This window comes from Lissotriton vulgaris, chromosome 4_1 (genome assembly GCF_964263255.1).
Source record: "Lissotriton vulgaris chromosome 4_1, aLisVul1.2, whole genome shotgun sequence".
NCBI classification, from domain to species: domain Eukaryota; kingdom Metazoa; phylum Chordata; class Amphibia; order Caudata; family Salamandridae; genus Lissotriton; species Lissotriton vulgaris.
The window spans coordinates 409,019,253-409,041,339 of NC_141691.1; the positions used below are offsets into that span (position 1 = coordinate 409,019,253).

At 51.3% G+C, this 22,087-nt stretch overlaps 1 protein-coding gene across 1 annotated transcript in view; it reads right to left on the reverse strand.

The window, feature by feature from the left end:
* The window catches only part of LOC147718813 (xaa-Pro aminopeptidase 2-like), a 598,118-nt gene that overhangs the window by 306,688 nt on the left and 269,343 nt on the right, over positions 1 to 22,087 (reverse strand). The window contains exons 5-6 of the mRNA XM_086918810.1: positions 4,908 to 4,971; positions 55 to 159 (exon numbers count right to left, since the gene is read on the reverse strand). Of these exons, the coding sequence (XP_086774936.1) occupies positions 55 to 159; positions 4,908 to 4,971 (169 nt within the window). The remainder of the gene's footprint in view (positions 1 to 54; positions 160 to 4,907; positions 4,972 to 22,087) is intronic.

The following is a 22,087-nucleotide window of genomic DNA, read 5'->3' on the forward strand; positions in this document are numbered from 1 at the left end:
TTCTAATATTAAAGTCATGGTTAATAATCTCTGGTATCGGCAATGTCTACTAACTTGTTCTTTGAAGCTCCCAGTTGCAGTCCAGTTGCCGCTCTGCTTGGGTCCAATATCGACTATCTGTCCACAGTGCTGACTTTGTCATTGTCACAACAGCAGTTCCTAAAATAAACCAGTTGCATGTAACACAATCCATTTATGCTAATGGGGCTCTTTAACCCATTCTTTTTGTCAAACCCACAATTTACACCACACATTCATCAATGCTGCAGTTGTTTACATTACCTCTATCCCCTTTGTCTTCCTCTCAGAAACACTGTCTCAAAATTTAAAGAGGTACTGCAGATTGTAGGTTCTTCTAATATTCCCCTCCAACTATTCATTGTGAGAACAGTTATCCATTGAAACATTTTCCAGTATTGTGAAGGAAGATCTAAGCAATATGGCAGATTTCTTCTTTGCCTCAAGCAGTTGACCACACGTATGCAGCTGCATGGCTGTTATTGAGGAACTATTGTTGGATGGTTCAGACATAGTCAACTTGCAGTCAATCTCCAAAGTTTCTTCACTGCGAAGATGTAAGAGCTTAAAGCTATTATTAAACTTTGGACTTTCATGGAAATCATTGACCAATGAAAAATAGTCATTCAACCTGGCAGGGAAAGAGAATCTATGCCAGTATTCGCCTGGAAGGATTGCAAGAGGATAATGGATTCGAATGGTGTCTCTTGTCTGAATCTGTTTAACCCATTAGCCTCTTTTGACAGCATTGATCGTACTGTCTTACTGAGACACCTTGCCCATATATGTATCACTGAACATGTTCTGTACTGTTAGGCTGCTTTCTATCTGGTGTATTTCAGGTTGTTTTTTGAGCCCACCATAGGAAATAGATTTTCTGTTTTGCTAATAACTTTGACTTTGGCATTATTTCACGAATCTTCACAAGATGTTCCAAAAACAAAAGGCTCGTCCACCTCAGTTCCTTCTTTGAAAATTTTGAGGTGATCTGAAAAGCAATTTTCCCATGCAATTTCCATTGGGAACTTTAAAGACAGTTACAGACAAAACAAACAAGAACCAGAATTACATCAGATTTGGAAGACAGCTACATCTTGACTCAGAAAGTGTGCTTTTTAGGTCTCGCCTACGCAGCGCGCATGCACTGCTTAGGAAAAAGACCTAGAAAATCGCTTTGACTTTTCAGCCAAAAACGTGCTTGCATTGCATTACTTTCAATGTCAATGTGTGCACGTTTGGTGATTCCCTTGCAGGACCGAGCTATGTTTGCTGACTCCCGCAAGGGAATCGCTGTGTGTTCTCTCGCACTCCCCCACCCCTCATACCTGTTATCCCAGTACTGCCGCACTCCCCCCACCCCCTACTTGCGCGAGGCACGCGCGCTTGTTTTTCTTTGCTGATCACACCAATTTCTCTACTTGAATTTCTACTTTAACAGCTCCTTGTATTTTACTGATTTGTCCTCTATCTACACCAGGGAGGGAATTACATTGTGCCCTGACAAAAGCCCAGGACCATTTATGGCCACTAATCTTTGGGCTGAAACATGTTGGCAGTTTTTTAGGGTCTTAGGACCATAACCTCCAAAAAAGACCTGCTTTTATTATCTTTTTCACATCCACTACATCTCCAATAATAAAGGGATACCTGGGGGCGCAGCAGGATTTGTATCTTTAAGTCCCCCTGACCTACATCTCCTAAGAGCTCCCTGAAATACGGTTGAGCCCACCCTGACCTTTAGGAGTCAGGGTGAACCCGATGACGAAGCATGACACCAATAGGGTGTGTGAGGTTAAATAACAAAAGGAATCTTTTCCTTTCTGCTGTTGCGGTACACACCCCCATAATGACTTGAGAAGGCTTTACACTGTTGCGGATACACTGTTGTGAGTAGAATAAAATACCCCCTCTACCTAAGCCTCCTTGGGCTCTCGGGATCCCTTTCCCAGGTCCTACCTTTATTATACATGGGTGCCTCGGTGCTCCACCAAAATGTTGGGTCCTGTGGGGGACCATCAACTGTAGTTTTTGTATTTGTCACCCCGAGTGGGATGGGTATGCTCAGATGTGAGTCCCATACTCTCCACACCACTGGATTCAAGCAAGCCGGGCTGAATACGGCTGGAATGCCAGAAACCGGTCCTCGGAAGCTTGTTTCCGGTCCACGGAAGGCATGGCTTGGCAGTTCGGGCTGGACTGTTCCCATGAGGCACAGGGTCAGACTGATTTGCATATGGCCATGTCTGAACTGGGGTGGTGTGGAGTGCAACAAAAACGATGGATTTAGGCCCAGATCTCTGTACTGGGGTGAATGTATGACATTGTTCTGCATTCTGTCCATCAACTGTGGTTTTTGCATTTGTCACCCCGAGTTGGATGGGTATGCTCAGATGTGAGTCCCATGCTCTCCACACCACTGGATTCAAGCAAGCCGGGCTGAAGACGGCTGGAATGCCAGAAACCGGTCCTCGGAAGCTTGTTTCCAGTCCAGGGAAAGCATGGCTTGGCAGTTCGGGTTGGACTGTTCCCATGAGGCACAGGGTCAGACTGATTTGCATATGGCCATGTCTGAACTGGGGTGGTGTGGAGTGCAAAACAACTATGGATTTAGGCCCAGATCTCTGTACTGGGGTGAATGTATGACATTGTTCTGCATTCTGTCTATCAACTGTGGTTTTTGCATTTGTCATCCCGGGGGGGGGGGGGGTGAGGGGGGCAGGACCTGGTGATCCCAGCTGGCTCCCCGCATAGTGGGAGAGCTGGCTCTGCTTTTGCCCGGAGGAATTAGCTATCAATCCTTGCTCCCACTCTGGAGTAGCAATATTCGTCTCCCTGCCCACAGCAGTGTAGGCAGGGAAACAGAACAGATGTCTGGGCCCACATGGTGGGAGCAACTTTAAATCTCCCGCCGGCTGGAAGCAAACTTTCCCTCAGGGGAGAGTGGCCATGTGGCACCTCTTGTTTAGAAAGGAAATGCCCTAGGGTATGAGGTCCCTGCGGCCCAACCCTACACCATGCATGCAAAAGGCTGTATGCAGCGTGGGGTTGGCTGCCTGTGGGGGTTGTGGGCACGGCCAGGCCCTGTTGGCAATGCCCCACTGCGCACAGCCAAAGGCTATGTGCAGTTTTTGTGTTTTCTGCCTGCGGGGGTCAAAAGACAGGGTCTGGCCCCAAGCCAGGCCCTATGTCCAACCCCACATCGCGCATGACCAGAGGCCGTGGGCGGTGTGGGGTTTGCTGCCTCTAGATATGGTTGGCTGCAGGCCCTGCAGACAACCCCCTGCTGTGCATGACCAAAGTCATTCATGGTGGGAGGTCCTCGGTCCACCGCCATGCTGTGTACAACCAAAGGCCATGTGCGATGTGGAGTTGGCTGCCTCCAGAGATGGTTGCTTGCCGGTCTTGCAGGCAACCCCCCACCAAGCACAAACAAAGTTAATGTATGGCAGGAGGTTGGCTTTACGTATGGTAATAAAATATTACTTTAAGTAAAAAATAAGAAAATTCACTGACAAAAACAAATGTTAAAGTAACGTTATAGGTAGGAATTGTTATTATATGTTACTATACAGAAAAGAAAACTGAAGAATTAACTGAAAAAGCCAAAGGTCAAAGCGATGTTATTGTTAAGTAAATATGTCAGTACAAACATAACGTTTTGAACTAAAAAAAAACACAGAAATTCACTAGTTATAGTTAGTAGAGCTATCTATAATTTGTGCCCCCGCCATGCACTGCTTATTACCTCACATATTACATCACTCATGGCATGTTGTATGACACCATTTATGACATCACTGATGACATCTCAAAAGACATAATTGATGGATGTCCTCTTCTTAGCATTCCATCCATAGTTTTAAAGCTATTGTGCAATCGCAGAAGGGATCTATCAAACAACTTACTTTGGCTGTGCCCTCAAATAAGCAGTCCTACTAGAGCATCTAAACAAAGCTACAAAAAGTTACTCTGCTATGTGATAATCCCAACATTTATATTTTGGAAACCATTTATCAAATGAAACCACTAACGTTTTCGGCACAATTCTTTAATAATGGGGAGAAGACGTTTTAGTGGTCCATCGATCTGAAGATAAATATAATTTTGTCACCTTTCTTTCCAGATAAACAGCAATAACGTGCACATAACTATGATTTGATAATCTTACTAGAATTAGATTGAGACAAAAAAGAGCACTGAGAAACGTGCTGTTTCTAATTACTCTTACTGTTAGATGGGCAATCCCTCCATGAGTTCATCTTGCACACTATGGGGCAGATTTACAAGCCCCTTCCGCCTCTTTTATGCCGTCGTTGCGTTTTGTGACGCAGCGGCAGCGCAAAAGATGCGCCATGGTGCGGTGTATTTACAACATGACGCATCTGGGAAATGCGTCACGTTGTAAAGCTCTGCACCATAAGGAGGCGTTCCGGCGCAAGGGGATGGGGGCGTTCCGGCGCAGGAACGCCTCCTAAAAGTGGCTGAGTGAAATCTAAAAGATTTCACTCAGACACTTCTAGGCCAATGTTGCGTCAAAACTCTGCGCCTGCTTGAAGCAGGCGTAAGGCTTGACGCAGCATTGCACAGATAGGGCCCCCCAGAGCATTGCTGGAGCTGCGTCGCGCTTGCGACGCAACTCCAGCAATGCACCCCGTTTTTGCCCCATGGTGCGCTGCATTGTAAATGCCGCACACCATGGGTGGCGGAGCAGCGGCGCACAATAACTGGTGCATCCCTGGGGATGCACCAGTTATAGTAAATCTGCCCCTATGTATGAATATCTATCTAAGTGTTAGGTGATTGGTACAAATGTTTTTCTGAACAATTCACATTTTTGGGTCAGCCCGAGACCGACCAACTATTCATTCAAAATTCATATATTTTCTCACCTGCTGAACCTGTGAATCCTGTCATCCATGCCCTCCTTGCATCTCGATCTGCGATGTATTCACTCTTAAAAAATAACAGCAGTCACAATTATAAAAGGAACACTTGGAAAAACCTCTTGAATTCATTATACACACAATCTTACAAAGAGCAAAAATATACACAGCCCCTAAGCAACACAGCACTGTGGCTACAGTTTTGACTGGAATGAATACTGACTTCCTGAGGTGACCTAAAACTGTCTGTAAAGATGGAAGACTAAAAAGACAAAGGATTACAACTAAAGAACCAGAACAGTTTTTGTATTGATGTTTGACTGCTTTGTTGCCCTGGGGCTGCATATATGTTTGCTCATATTGTGGACGTTGTCTACTTCACATTAGAGGGTGTAGGTGACTACCCTTTCCCCTTGGAGCATAGTAAAATAATTCTCAATCTACATGGGATACAGAAAGGTTTGCACATTTGATACCCCTGACACTGGCATTCTCTCAAATCTTACAAAAAGCTTAGCATTTGGGAAAGACCTAATCAAGGAAATAATAAATGATTTGATTGGGGTTTATTGCGACCTAACCGCGACCTAACCAATGTAGTAGCAATGTAATTCAGTTATTCACAGGATGAAGCACATTAAAAAGCTCTCCTTTGGGTACTTGGTCAAGTTCAAGGCTTGGCCATGTAATCGAAGCTAGTATGTGCAGGATTTAACAAGTCAATTGACTAGTCCAGAGATAAAGAAGTAATGGGGTCATTTAGGACTTGGGTGGGACTGCCAAGAATTGGCGGTGCCCGTGCTTTGTCCATTGCAACGCTCCATACCTTACTCAGAGGTGTGAGGCTGCTGGGTTTACAGTGGCAGAGCCTCAGCGGTCTCCACTTTAGAAAGCCCTTGCCCATCTGCCACAGGACCATCAAATCACAGTGGTGACAGCCGTGCCATATTTAACAAGCATTTACAATGCAATGGTTTCGCCTTTGGAAAAGTTAGAGCTATTGGCATTGTAAATTACAACATTTGTATTTATGTGTTGGTTTTGTCATTTACATTGCCATTAGCTTAATCTCTCGCAATGTGAGACCTATTGTACACTACGGACAAGCTCAGCAGACTAGGATAACACAATTGGTCAGATGTTGAACCAGGATTGATCACAGGCTTAGATTGGGATCTATTTCTCTCGCCTGTTTTAAATCAAAAGGTTAATGCTTGTCTTCAATAGTTTGTGCATGGGTCTAAAGTAAGGGTTGCAGGCAGAAAGAAGCCACTTGAAAGCTGGGCTCGTTTTGGGCTCCAGGGCTCAAGAGTACCTCCAGCTGAGCCATCTGTCTCGAGTCTTCCACATTTATGTCGGATGGCATTATGACAGGGATATAGTGGCACCACTCGTTTAAGTGAAGCATCCTCAAGTCTATAGGTAAGCACTTTGTCCACTCAAGCACTTTACCCACTCAGCCACGCGACTGGGGGGCCTAGATTGCCCACTGGTGGCACCGCAGAGCCCGCTCATGGTCTTCTGGGCAGTAGCAGGAAAACCAATGCGAGCCCCATAGTTGCTTAATGAATTGCCCGCCTGTCTCATGCCTCTGTGGGTTTGAAATGGATGTCAAGGAGGCAGATCAAGCATTGAGACAGAGGGTGAGGCGGGGTGGATGGCGCGTCGCGTCACGAGGGGCTGGCTGGAGATGAATGGCAGACAAGAGCTGACAACAGGGTGCAAGATGAAGAGGGTTTGACAGGGATGCATTCAGCGAGAGGCACAAAGAGGGCGGGCACGTGTGGGACAGTGCAAGGACAAAGATGGCGAGGGGGAGAGGAGCACTGAGAGAAAGGGGCAGGGGTCTGTAGAGGGGAGTAGTGAAGCCAGGACGTGAGAGAGAAATGGGGAAGAGTAATTGAGGAAGAGGCGCACATTAGTAGACTCCAGGGATAGAATTAAATGTACGGGTGGGAAATAACCGTTTGGTGATTCTGGGAGAAGGAGACATAAACTATCATCCGGGCACTCCTCCGACTCAATGACGTCACCCCAGGTGATGCCCTCTATCAGCCTGTGACTCTGTTTCTGTACCTGCCAACATTGGCAGCGTCTTTAACAGGTGAATCTCTGCTATTAAGAGCAATATCTAGGCATTCCAATAAACAGAAGGAAACAGGAAATGCTCTAAGCAAATGATCTTTCGCATTTTATTGACGCTTAATAATCATCTAATGAGAATCACAGGCAATTGAAGTCTCTGTTGAGCTGGCCTCCGTTTTTATTGTCGTTCCGTTCGTGGATTTTAACTATGTTGGCAAACTTGACTCCACAAATGAAGGCACAAAACAGAACAAGGACCAGCTGATAGTTGAAACATTCCAGCACTGCACTGGCTCATCCTAGAAACGTAAAGGTTTTGTGGTGTGAAACACGAAGGTCCGTTACAAGTAGGTTAAAGGTCAGGTCGCAGCAGTCTCCACAGATTTCAAACGTGGCTGAGCAGAGGGGAAAGGCCACTGCTGGCGGCCTCCTGCATAATGACTTCTGTCAGTGAAACCAGACAAAAGAGTCTGTAGCCACACTGAATGCACATTGACTGAAGGTGCTGTGCCAAAATAAAAACGCAATTCAAGCACAGTAAATGACTGCCTGCACTTTTAACAAGGTCTGTGACAGGAAGGAGGCATGCTAACATATTTATGATTATTTAAGTGCTGCACAGACTCAATGTTGTGTGACAGGGTGGGGCAGTGAGTGGGCAGAGAGGCAGTGAGTGGGGCAGTGAGTGGGCAGAGGGGCAGGGTGAGGCCGTGAGTGAGGCAGTGAGGGGGGCAGTGAGTGGGCAGAGGGGCAGTGAGTGGGCAGAGGGGCAGTGAGTGGGCAGAGGGGCAGGGTGAGGCAGTGCGAGGGCAGAGGGACAGGGCGGCGGGGATGGCGAGAGAGAAAGAGCCTTGGTGGGCAGATAAAGGAAGAATGAAGATGGTAGAGGGAGGGGTCCGGGGGGGCACAGGGAGGGGGCCGCGCTCAGCCACGAGCTGCTGTCATTCAGCCTCTATGACGTCAGACACCCACACACAGCAGCAAGAGAGCCCTGGGGGGCAGATGCGGGGCGGGAGCACACCGGAGGGGAAGACATGCAGGCGAGGGGCTTTTCAAAGGACAGCGCGCGCTGAGGCATGGGAGGGGCTCCAGCCAAAGACTTAGGTGGAGGGGGGGCATGGACCACATGGGGGGTGGCGTGGGGGGCAATGTACATTGTGGACCAGCACATCCTGGGGCGCCGGGGGGGGGGGATACATGGCCAAGCCCACATCCTAGAAATGGGGGCAGACCGCACATCAGTGATAGGTGGGGGGGGTTAGGAAAAAACTGAAGGAGGCGGGCGGCCCCTGGGGGTGGGGGTCGTCGGACGGATGAGTGACAGCCCCGCCCCAGCCTGTGAGGCACCGGCGTGCAGGCCAGTCCACTCTGGAACCCCCACCCCCCATTTTGGAGAGGTTTGAAACCCGGCCCCAGGGCAGTGGGACCCCCCAGATGTGTCGGGCAGGTCACTGGCTGCGGTGCCACCCGTGCAGAAGAAACATGTCTGCCCATCCCTGGTGCAAAACTGCCCCTCCACCATCGAGCAGAGCAGGCAGACACCACCGCCAGAGCAGGCAGACACCACCGCCAGAGCAGGCAGACACCACCGCCAAAGCGGCCGATGGACCGGGGAAAAGGCGGGATTTCTGCTGTACCGGAGGTCAGTCCCAATGCAGCAGACTGACCCCGTCTCCTCCCTTCACGGGGGGCCTAGGTTTACTTGTGCACCTGCTCTCCCGGCCCGACTTCCAGGACCCTGGCTGCCTGCACCATGCCCACCTCTTGCACTGCTGCCTTGTCACTCTTGGGAGCCGCTAGAGAACGCCTGCTGTGGACACTTCTGCGCATGCCTGCGAGGTACCCCTCCATGGCTGCCTGTGCCCAGTGCAAGCCTGACCTCAAGTTACCCCATACGTAGCTGCCTATAGTACCCAATGCCTGCCTGACAAATTCCCTTTCATAGCTGCATGTACCCAGTGCATGGCTGATAGTTGCCACTCAATGGCTGCCTGTAGTCAGTGTATTCCTGCCAGCTACCCCTCCATGGTTGCCTGTACTCAGTGGCTGCCTGTGTGTTCCCTCGCAGTGGCTGACTGTACTCAGTGGCTGCCTGTGTGTTGCAGCTCCCGTCCCGGGCTGCTGGCCGCTTCTTCTTGCTGCGTCAGACGGCTGATCTCCCCGGTCAGCAGGCGGATCGTCTCCTCCTGAGCGCCATGTGGGCTGCCATGTCCAGGGAGGCCTCCAGAGCAACAGCCGGGAGCCCGGCCGGAGACGAGGGAGGCGGGGATCTGCTGTGGGAGGGGAGAGGGAGGCGGGGATCTGCTGTGGGAGGGGAGAGGGAGGCGGGGATCTGCTGTAGGAGGGGAGAGGGAGGCGGGGAGAGGGAGGAGGGGAGAGCGGAGGCCGTGTTGCATCGGGATCAGCTGCGGCTCGGGAGGCGGGGATCTGCTGTGGGAGGGGAGGGGGAGGCGGGGATCTGCTGTGGGAGGGAAGGGGGAGAGCGGAGGCCGTGTTACAACGGCATCGGGACCGGCTGCGGCTCGGGAGGCGGGGATCTGCTGTGGGAGGGGAGAGGGAGGCGGGGATCTGCTGTGGGAGGGGAGAGGGAGGCGGGGATCTGCTGTGGGAGGGGAGAGGGAGGCGGGGAGAGCGGAGGCCGTGTTGCATCGGGATCAGCTGCGGCTCGGGAGGCGGGGATCTGCTGTGGGAGGGAAGGGGGAGAGCGGAGGCCGTGTTACAACGGCATCGGGACCGGCTGCGGCTCGGGAGGCGGGGATCTGCTGTGGGAGGGGAGAGGGAGGCGGGGATCTGCTGTGGGAGGGGAGAGGGAGGCGGGGATCTGCTGTGGGAGGGGAGAGGGAGGCGGGGAGAGCGGAGGCCGTGTTGCATCGGGATCAGCTGCGGCTCGGGAGGCGGGGATCTGCTGTGGGAGGGGAGGGGGAGGCGGGGATCTGTTGTGGGAGGGAAGGGGGAGAGCGGAGGCCGTGCAGATTCGGGGGCGTTCCCGGCTTTTGGCTGACATAGCCAAAAGCCAAAAATTCTCGGGAACGCCCCTGAATCTGGTCCATGACGGACGCCTCTCTGTTCCAATGGCTAGCCAATGGCTAGCCTCCATTTATGGAGCTAGCCAATGGGACAGAGGGCGTATTCCAAGAGTCCCTACTGAAGACTAGAGATTTCTCTGGGGGCGGAGCTTACGCTCCATTCCCCAGTCGAAACCTAAAAAGGGGCTACTGCCATTGATTTTTCATGTCCAGTTCTTACATGATAGGCATGGTATCAAACAAATCATACCTCTGACACACAAAAACAAAACTCCACGCACGTCACCGCTACTGAGTTTTTTGATTTTCTCAAACAAACTCTCACTTTTGGAGTCTATTTGAGAAAAAGAAGAGTAAGCAAAGCTGGCTGAAACAACATGGTGAACCACTTGGCATTCCGTTGTGTCTACAGTTCATCCACCTCATCGCCAGATGCACTGTGACAGTGGTTTGCCTGCCAGAGATCTCAAAATATGTTGAGCAGTCCAGTGGGGTGGTGGGACACCTGACAAATTCTAGATCAGACCTTTGACGTTCACACACAGAAACATCTACTATAAGAGAACATTTGCACATTTTATAGCACTAAAACGTTAGTCAAAATAGATTACTTTGTAGCAGGGGTCTCCAACCTTTTCTGTAGTGAGAGCTACTTCTGATCAGTGAAAATCATTGTGAGCTACTAAAGGCCAAAGAACTTCTTGCAAATTGTTCCCAGAGTTCCCCCACACCCATCTTCATTGACTAAAGAGCCTCTACAGAGAAAGAGCTACCCATTTAGTGTATGCAAAGCACAACATGAAACAAGAAAACCTGACATTAGTCCCGGCTTCTATCTTCAACACAATGTGTGATCCTGACCTCTGCAGTTACCAGTAGACTACATTTCTAAGAAATTATGGGGACCTACAGAGCTGTGCAAAGCTTCCAACATACTAAAAACCATAAGCTGCACATCTATCTCTTACACGTGTCATCCACCACACTGCTACGTCCCATAACACGGAAAATGCACCTCACTGGTCATCACTCATGACATGGAAACACTTCCCACATGGGATCAAAAAACAATGACAACACCATTCCAATCATACACCCTACGTTACGTAGATTGCTGTCTATGTAGGTAAGTGCTTCAGTGCCACACAAAGGGGTAGGTAATAAGCGCTATATAAATGTTGAAATACAAATAATTTATTACTTCATGCCTTTTTTTCTTTACTGCAAAAACAACAAGTGATGGACTGAATGTGGATCAATGTCACACACTCCCCCAGTCAAAAGATCTGGGCCCAAATCCATCGTTTTTTTGCACTCCACACCACCCTGGGTTAGACAATGGCGATATGCAAATCAGCTCTGACCCTGTTGCCCCATGGGAACAGTCCAGTCCGAACTACAAAAGCCATGTCCTTCCCAGAACGGAATCAAGCATCCGAGGACCGGACCGGTTTCGAGGTAACACCTCTCATCAGCCCGGCTAGCTTGACTCCAAGTGGTGTGGAGTGCCTGGGACCCACGTCTGGGCATCCCCAGCGCACTTAGGGCGGCAATTGCAAAAACAACAAGTGATGGACTGAATGTGGATCAATGTCACACACTCCCCCAGTCAAAAGATCTGGGCCCAAATCCATCGTTTTTTTGCACTCCACACCACCCTGGGTTAGACAATGGCGATATGCAAATCAGCTCTGACCCTGTTGCCCCATGGGAACAGTCCAGTCCGAACTACAAAAGCCATGTCCTTCCAAGAACGAAATCAAGCATCCGAGGACCGGACCGGTTTCGAGGTAACACCTCTCATCAGCCCGGCTAGCTTGACTCCAAGTGGTGTGGAGTGCCTGGGACCCACGTCTGGGCATCCCCAGCGCACTTAGGGCGGCAATTGCAAAAACAACAAGTGATGGACTGAATGTGGATCAATGTCACACACTCCCCCAGTCAAAAGATCCGGGCCCAAATCCATCGTTTTTTTGCACTCCACACCACCCTGGGTTAGACAATGGCAATATGCAAATCAGCTCTGACCCTGTTGCCCCATGGGAACAGTCCAGTCCGAACTACAAAAGCCATGTCCTTCCCAGAACGGAATCAAGCATCCGAGGACCGGACCGGTTTCGAGGTAACACCTCTCATCAGCCCGGCTAGCTTGACTCCAAGTGGTGTGGAGTGCCTGGGACCCACGTCTGGGCATCCCCAGCGCACTTAGGGCAGCAATTGCAAAAACAACAAGTGATGGACTGAATGTGGATCAATGTCACACACTCCCCCAGTCAAAAGATCTGGGCCCAAATCCATCGTTTTTTTGCACTCCACACCACCCTGGGTTAGACAATGGCGATATGCAAATCAGCTCTGACCCTGTTGCCCCATGGGAACAGTCCAGTCCGAACTACAAAAGCCATGTCCTTCCCAGAACGGAATCAAGCATCCGAGGACCGGACCGGTTTCGAGGTAACACCTCTCATCAGCCCGGCTAGCTTGACTCCAAGTGGTGTGGAGTGCCTGGGACCCACGTCTGGGCATCCCCAGCGCACTTAGGGCAGCAATTGCAAAAACAACAAGTGATGGACTGAATGTGGATCAATGTCACACACTCCCCCAGTCAAAAGATCTGGGCCCAAATCCATCGTTTTTTTGCACTCCACACCACCCTGGGTTAGACAATGGCGATATGCAAATCAGCTCTGACCCTGTTGCCCCATGGGAACAGTCCAGTCCGAACTACAAAAGCCATGTCCTTCCCAGAACGGAATCAAGCATCCGAGGACCGGACCGGTTTCGAGGTAACACCTCTCATCAGCCCGGCTAGCTTGACTCCAAGTGGTGTGGAGTGCCTGGGACCCACGTCTGGGCATCCCCAGCGCACTTAGGGCGGCAATTGCAAAAACAACAAGTGATGGACTGAATGTGGATCAATGTCACACACTCCCCCAGTCAAAAGATCTGGGCCCAAATCCATCGTTTTTTTGCACTCCACACCACCCTGGGTTAGACAATGGCGATATGCAAATCAGCTCTGACCCTGTTGCCCCATGGGAACAGTCCAGTCCGAACTACAAAAGCCATGTCCTTCCCAGAACGGAATCAAGCATCCGAGGACCGGACCGGTTTCGAGGTAACACCTCTCATCAGCCCGGCTAGCTTGACTCCAAGTGGTGTGGAGTGCCTGGGACCCACATCTGGGCATCCCCAGCGCACTTAGGGCGGCAATTGCAAAAACAACAAGTGATGGACTGAATGTGGATCAATGTCACACACTCCCCCAGTCAAAAGATCTGGGCCCAAATCCATCGTTTTTTTGCACTCCACACCACCCTGGGTTAGACAATGGCGATATGCAAATCAGCTCTGACCCTGTTGCCCCATGGGAACAGTCCAGTCCGAACTACAAAAGCCATGTCCTTCCCAGAACGGAATCAAGCATCCGAGGACCGGACCGGTTTCGAGGTAACACCTCTCATCAGCCCGGCTAGCTTGACTCCAAGTGGTGTGGAGTGCCTGGGACCCACGTCTGGGCATCCCCAGCGCACTTAGGGCGGCAATTGCAAAAACAACAAGTGATGGACTGAATGTGGATCAATGTCACACACTCCCCCAGTCAAAAGATCTGGGCCCAAATCCATCGTTTTTTTGCACTCCACACCACCCTGGGTTAGACAATGGCGATATGCAAATCAGCTCTGACCCTGTTGCCCCATGGGAACAGTTCAGTCCGAACTAAAAAAGCCATGTCCTTCCCAGAACGGAATCAACCATCCGAGGACCGGACCGGTTTCGAGGTAACACCTCTCATCAGCCCGGCTAGCTTGACTCCAAGTGGTGTGGAGTGCCTGGGACCCACGTCTGGGCATCCCCAGCGCACTTAGGGCGGCAATTGCAAAAACAACAAGTGATGGACTGAATGTGGATCAATGTCACACACTCCCCCAGTCAAAAGATCTGGGCCCAAATCCATCGTTTTTTTGCACTCCACACCACCCTGGGTTAGACAATGGCGATATGCAAATCAGCTCTGACCCTGTTGCCCCATGGGAACAGTCCAGTCCGAACTACAAAAGCCATGTCCTTCCCAGAACGGAATCAAGCATCCGAGGACTGGACCGGTTTCGAGGTAACACCTCTCATCAGCCCGGCTAGCTTGACTCCAAGTGGTGTGGAGTGCCTGGGACCCACGTCTGGGCATCCCCAGCGCACTTAGGGCGGCAATTGCAAAAACAACAAGTGATGGACTGAATGTGGATCAATGTCACACACTCCCCCAGTCAAAAGATCTGGGCCCAAATCCATCGTTTTTTTGCACTCCACACCACCCTGGGTTAGACAATGGCGATATGCAAATCAGCTCTGACCCTGTTGCCCCATGGGAACAGTCCAGTCCGAACTACAAAAGCCATGTCCTTCCCAGAACGGAATCAAGCATCCGAGGACCGGACCGGTTTCGAGGTAACACCTCTCATCAGCCCGGCTAGCTTGACTCCAAGTGGTGTGGAGTGCCTGGGACCCACGTCTGGGCATCCCCAGCGCACTTAGGGCAGCAATTGCAAAAACAACAAGTGATGGACTGAATGTGGATCAATGTCACACACTCCCCCAGTCAAAAGATCTGGGCCCAAATCTATCGTTTTTTTGCACTCCACACCACCCTGGGTTAGACAATGGCGATATGCAAATCAGCTCTGACCCTGTTGCCCCATGGGAACAGTCCAGTCCGAACTACAAAAGCCATGTCCTTCCCAGAACGGAATCAAGCATCCGAGGACCGGACCGGTTTCGAGGTAACACCTCTCATCAGCCCGGCTAGCTTGACTCCAAGTGGTGTGGAGTGCCTGGGACCCACGTCTGGGCATCCCCAGCGCACTTAGGGCGGCAATTGCAAAAACAACAAGTGATGGACTGAATGTGGATCAATGTCACACACTCCCCCAGTCAAAAGATCTGGGCCCAAATCCATCGTTTTTTTGCACTCCACACCACCCTGGGTTAGACAATGGCGATATGCAAATCAGCTCTGACCCTGTTGCCCCATGGGAACAGTCCAGTCCGAACTACAAAAGCCATGTCCTTCCCAGAACGGAATCAAGCATCCGAGGACCGGACCGGTTTCGAGGTAACACCTCTCATCAGCCCGGCTAGCTTGACTCCAAGTGGTGTGGAGTGCCTGGGACCCACATCTGGGCATCCCCAGCGCACTTAGGGCGGCAATTGCAAAAACAACAAGTGATGGACTGAATGTGGATCAATGTCACACACTCCCCCAGTCAAAAGATCTGGGCCCAAATCCATCGTTTTTTTGCACTCCACACCACCCTGGGTTAGACAATGGCGATATGCAAATCAGCTCTGACCCTGTTGCCCCATGGGAACAGTCCAGTCCGAACTACAAAAGCCATGTCCTTCCCAGAACGGAATCAAGCATCCGAGGACCGGACCGGTTTCGAGGTAACACCTCTCATCAGCCCGGCTAGCTTGACTCCAAGTGGTGTGGAGTGCCTGGGACCCACGTCTGGGCATCCCCAGCGCACTTAGGGCGGCAATTGCAAAAACAACAAGTGATGGACTGAATGTGGATCAATGTCACACACTCCCCCAGTCAAAAGATCTGGGCCCAAATCCATAGTTTTTTTGCACTCCACACCACCCTGGGTTAGACAATGGCGATATGCAAATCAGCTCTGACCCTGTTGCCCCATGGGAACAGTTCAGTCCGAACTAAAAAAGCCATGTCCTTCCCAGAACGGAATCAACCATCCGAGGACCGGACCGGTTTCGAGGTAACACCTCTCATCAGCCCGGCTAGCTTGACTCCAAGTGGTGTGGAGTGCCTGGGACCCACGTCTGGGCATCCCCAGCGCACTTAGGGCGGCAATTGCAAAAACAACAAGTGATGGACTGAATGTGGATCAATGTCACACACTCCCCCAGTCAAAAGATCTGGGCCCAAATCCATCGTTTTTTTGCACTCCACACCACCCTGGGTTAGACAATGGCGATATGCAAATCAGCTCTGACCCTGTTGCCCCATGGGAACAGTCCAGTCCGAACTACAAAAGCCATGTCCTTCCCAGAACGGAATCAAGCATCCGAGGACCGGACCGGTTTCGAGGTAACACCTCTCATCAGCCCGGCTAGCTTGACTCCAAGTGGTGTGGAGTGCCTGGGACCCACGTCTGGGCATCCCCAGCGCACTTAGGGCGGCAATTGCAAAAACAACAAGTGATGGACTGAATGTGGATCAATGTCACACACTCCCCCAGTCAAAAGATCTGGGCCCAAATCCATCGTTTTTTTGCACTCCACACCACCCTGGGTTAGACAATGGCGATATGCAAATCAGCTCTGACCCTGTTGCCCCATGGGAACAGTCCAGTCCGAACTACAAAAGCCATGTCCTTCCCAGAACGGAATCAAGCATCCGAGGACCGGACCGGTTTCGAGGTAACACCTCTCATCAGCCCGGCTAGCTTGACTCCAAGTGGTGTGGAGTGCCTGGGACCCACGTCTGGGCATCCCCAGCGCACTTAGGGCGGCAATTGGAAAAACAACAAGTGATGGACTGAATGTGGATCAATGTCACACACTCCCCCAGTCAAAAGATCTGGGCCCAAATCCATCGTTTTTTTGCACTCCACCCCACCCTGGGTTAGACAATGGCGATATGCAAATCAGCTCTGACCCTGTTGCCCCATGGGAACAGTCCAGTCCGAACTACAAAAGCCATGTCCTTCCCAGAACGGAATCAAGCATCCGAGGACCGGACCGGTTTCGAGGTAACACCTCTCATCAGCCCGGCTAGCTTGACTCCAAGTGGTGTGGAGTGCCTGGGACCCACGTCTGGGCATCCCCAGCGCACTTAGGGCGGCAATTGCAAAAACAACAAGTGATGGACTGAATGTGGATCAATGTCACACACTCCCCCAGTCAAAAGATCTGGGCCCAAATCCATCGTTTTTTTGCACTCCACACCACCCTGGGTTAGACAATGGCGATATGCAAATCAGCTCTGACCCTGTTGCCCCATGGGAACAGTCCAGTCCGAACTACAAAAGCCATGTCCTTCCCAGAACGGAATCAAGCATCCGAGGACCGGACCGGTTTCGAGGTAACACCTCTCATCAGCCCGGCTAGCTTGACTCCAAGTGGTGTGGAGTGCCTGGGACCCACGTCTGGGCATCCCCAGCGCACTTAGGGCGGCAATTGCAAAAACAACAAGTGATGGACTGAATGTGGATCAATGTCACACACTCCCCCAGTCAAAAGATCTGGGCCCAAATCCATCGTTTTTTTGCACTCCACACCACCCTGGGTTAGACAATGGCGATATGCAAATCAGCTCTGACCCTGTTGCCCCATGGGAACAGTCCAGTCCGAACTACAAAAGCCATGTCCTTCCCAGAACGGAATCAAGCATCCGAGGACCGGACCGGTTTCGAGGTAACACCTCTCATCAGCCCGGCTAGCTTGACTCCAAGTGGTGTGGAGTGCCTGGGACCCACGTCTGGGCATCCCCAGTGCACTTAGGGCGGCAATTGCAAAAACAACAAGTGATGGACTGAATGTGGATCAATGTCACACACTCCCCCAGTCAAAAGATCTGGGCCCAAATCCATCGTTTTTTTGCACTCCACACCACCCTGGGTTAGACAATGGCGATATGCAAATCAGCTCTGACCCTGTTGCCCCATGGGAACAGTCCAGTCCGAACTACAAAAGCCATGTCCTTCCCAGAACGGAATCAAGCATCCCAGGACCGGACCGGTTTCGAGGTAACACCTCTCATCAGCCCGGCTAGCTTGACTCCAAGTGGTGTGGAGTGCCTGGGACCCACGTCTGGGCATCCCCAGCGCACTTAGGGTGGCAATTGCAAAAACAACAAGTGATGGACTGAATGTGGATCAATGTCACACACTCCCCCAGTCAAAAGATCTGGGCCCAAATCCATCGTTTTTTTGCACTCCACACCACCCTGGGTTAGACAAGGGCGATATGCAAATCAGCTCTGACCCTGTTGCCCCATGGGAACAGTCCAGTCCGAACTACAAAAGCCATGTCCTTCCCAGAACGGAATCAAGCATCCGAGGACCGGACCGGTTTCGAGGTAACACCTCTCATCAGCCCGGCTAGCTTGACTCCAAGTGGTGTGGAGTGCCTGGGACCCACGTCTGGGCATCCCCAGCGCACTTAGGGCGGCAATTGCAAAAACAACAAGTGATAGACTGAATGTGGATCAATGTCACACACTCCCCCAGTCAAAAGATCTGGGCCCAAATCCATCGTTTTTTTGCACTCCACACCACCCTGGGTTAGACAATGGCGATATGCAAATCAGCTCTGACCCTGTTGCCCCATGAGAACAGTCCAGTCCGAACTACAAAAGCCATGTCCTTCCCAGAACGGAATCAAGCATCCGAGGACCGGACCGGTTTCGAGGTAACACCTCTCATCAGCCCGGCTAGCTTGACTCCGAGTGGTGTGGAGTGCCTGGGACCCACGTCTGGGCATCCCCAGCGCACTTAGGGCGGCAATTGCAAAAACAACAAGTGATGGACTGAATGTGGATCAATGTCACACACTCCCCCAGTCAAAAGATCTGGGCCCAAATCCATCGTTTTTTTGCACTCCACACCACCCTGGGTTAGACAATGGCGATATGCAAATCAGCTCTGACCCTGTTGCCCCATGGGAACAGTCCAGTCCGAACTACAAAAGCCATGTCCTTCCCAGAACAGAATCAAGCATCCGAGGACCGGACCGGTTTCGAGGTAACACCTCTCATCAGCCCGGCTAGCTTGACTCCAAGTGGTGTGGAGTGCCTGGGACCCACGTCTGGGCATCCCCAGCGCACTTAGGGCGGCAATCGCAAAAACAACAAGTGATGGACTGAATGTGGATCAATGTCACACACTCCCCCAGTCAAAAGACCACTGGAGTCAAGCTAGCCGGGCTGATGAGAGGTGTTACCTCGAAACCGGTCCGGTCCTCGGATGCTTGATTCCGTTCTGGGAAGGACATGGCTTTTGTAGTTCGGACTGGACTGTTCCCATGGGGCACAGGGTCAGAGCTGATTTGCATATCGCCATTGTCTAACCTAGGGTGGTGTGGAGTGCAAAAAAACGATGGATTAGGACCCAGATCTTTTGACTGGGTTGAATGTGTGACATTGATCCTCATTCGGTCCATCACCTGTTGTTTTTGCAATTCCGCTATAAGTGTACTGGGGATGCCCAGACGTGGGTCCCAGGCACTCCACACCACTGGAGTCAAGCTAGCCGGGCTGATGAGAGGTGTTACCTCGAAACCGGTCCGGTCCTTGGATGCTTGATTCCGTTCTGGGAAGGACATGGCTTTTGTAGTTCGGACTGGACTGTTCCCATGGGGCACAGGGTCAGAGCTGATTTGCATATCGCCATTGTCTAACCCAGGGTGGTGTGGAGTGCAAAAAAACGATGGATTAGGACCCAGATCTTTTGACTGGGTTGAATGTGTGACATTGATCCTCATTCGGTCCATCACCTGTTGTTTTTGCAATTCCGCTATAAGTGTACTGGGGATGCCCAGACGTGGGTCCCAGGCACTCCACACCACTGGAGTCAAGCTAGCCGGGCTGATGAGAGGTGTTTCCTCGAAACCGGTCCGGTCCTCGGATGCTTGATTCCGTTCTGGGAAGGACATGGCTTTTGTAGTTCGGACTGGACTGTTCCCATGGGGCACAGGGTCAGAGCTGATTTGCATATCGCCATTGTCTAACCCAGGGTGGTGTGGAGTGCAAAAAAATGATGGATTAGGACCCAGATCTTTTGACTGGGTTGAATGTGTGACATTGATCCTCATTCGGTTCATCACCTGTTGTTTTTGCAATTCCGCTATAAGTGTACTGGGGATGCCCAGACGTGGGTCCCAGGCACTCCACACCACTGGAGTCAAGCTAGCCGGGCTGATGAGAGGTGTTACCTCGAAACCGGTCCGGTCCTCGGATGCTTGATTCCGTTCTGGGAAGGACATGGCTTTTGTAGTTCGGACTGGACTGTTCCCATGGGGCACAGGGTCAGAGCTGATTTGCATATCGCCATTGTCTAACCCAGGGTGGTGTGGAGTGCAAAAAAACGATGGATTAGGACCCAGATCTTTTGACTGGGTTGAATGTGTGACATTGATCCTCATTCGGTCCATCACCTGTTGTTTTTGCAATTCCGCTATAAGTGTACTGGGGATGCCCAGACGTGGGTCCCAGGCACTACACACCACTGGAGTCAAGCTAGCCGGGCTGATGAGAGGTGTTACCTCGAAACCGGTCCGGTCCTCGGATGCTTGATTCCGTTCTGGGAAGGACATGGCTTTTGTAGTTCGGACTGGACTGTTCCCATGGGGCACAGGGTCAGAGCTGATTTGCATATCGCCATTGTCTAACCCAGGGTGGTGTGGAGTGCAAAAAAACGATGGATTAGGACCCAGATCTTTTGACTGGGTTGAATGTGTGACATTGATCCTCATTCGGTCCATCACCTGTTGTTTTTGCAATTCCGCTATAAGTGTACTGGGGATGCCCAGACGTGGGTCCCAGGCACTCCACACCACTGGAGTCAAGCTAGCCGGGCTGATGAGAGGTGTTACCTCGAAACTGGTCCGGTCCTCGGATGCTTGATTCCGTTCTGGGAAGGACATGGCTTTTGTAGTTCGGACTGGACTGTTCCCATGGGGCACAGGGTCAGAGCTGATTTGCATATCGCCATTGTCTAACCCAGGGTGGTGTGGAGTGCAAAAAACCGATGGATTAGGACCCAGATCTTTTGACTGGGTTGAATGTGTGACATTGATCCTCATTCGGTCCATCACCTGTTGTTTTTGCAATTCCGCTATAAGTGTACTGGGGATGCCCAGACGTGGGTCCCAGGCACTCCACACCACTGGAGTCAAGCTAGCCGGGCTGATGAGAGGTGTTACCTCGAAACCGGTCCGGTCCCCGGATGCTTGATTCCGTTCTGGGAAGGACATGGCTTTTGTAGTTCGGACTGGACTGTTCCCATGGGGCACAGGGTCAGAGCTGATTTGCATATCGCCATTGTCTAACCCAGGGTGGTGTGGAGTGCAAAAAAACGATGGATTAGGACCCAGATCTTTTGACTGGGTTGAATGTGTGACATTGATCCTCATTCGGTCCATCACCTGTTGTTTTTGCAATTCCGCTATAAGTGTACTGGGGATGCCCAGACGTGGGTCCCAGGCACTCCACACCACTGGAGTCAAGCTAGCCGGGCTGATGAGAGGTGTTACCTCGAAACCGGTCCGGTCCTCGGATGCTTGATTCCGTTCTGGGAAGGACATGGCTTTTGTAGTTCGGACTGGACTGTTCCCATGGGGCACAGGGTCAGAGCTGATTTGCATATCGCCATTGTCTAACCCAGGGTGGTGTGGAGTGCAAGAAAACGATGGATTAGGACCCAGATCTTTTGACTGGGTTGAATGTGTGACATTGATCCTCATTTGGTCCATCACCTGTTGTTTTTGCAATTCCGCTATAAGTGTACTGGGGATGCCCAGACGTGGGTCCCAGGCACTCCACACCACTGGAGTCAAGCTAGCCGGGCTGATGAGAGGTGTTACCTCGAAACCGGTCCGGTCCTCGGATGCTTGATTCCGTTCTGGGAAGGACATGGCTTTTGTAGTTCGGACTGGACTGTTCCCATGGGGCACAGGGTCAGAGCTGATTTGCATATCGCCATTGTCTAACCCAGGGTGGTGTGGAGTGCAAAAAAACGATGGATTAGGACTCAGATCTTTTGACTGGGTTGAATGTGTGACATTGATCCTCATTCGGTCCATCACCTGTTGTTTTTGCAATTCCGCTATAAGTGTACTGGGGATGCCCAGACGTGGGTCCCAGGCACTCCACACCACTGGAGTCAAGCTAGCCGGGCTGATGAGAGGTGTTACCTCGAAACCGGTCCGGTCCTCGGATGCTTGATTCCGTTCTGGGAAGGACATGGCTTTTGTAGTTCGGACTGGACTGTTCCCATGGGGCACAGGGTCAGAGCTGATTTGCATATCGCCATTGTCTAACCCAGGGTGGTGTGGAGT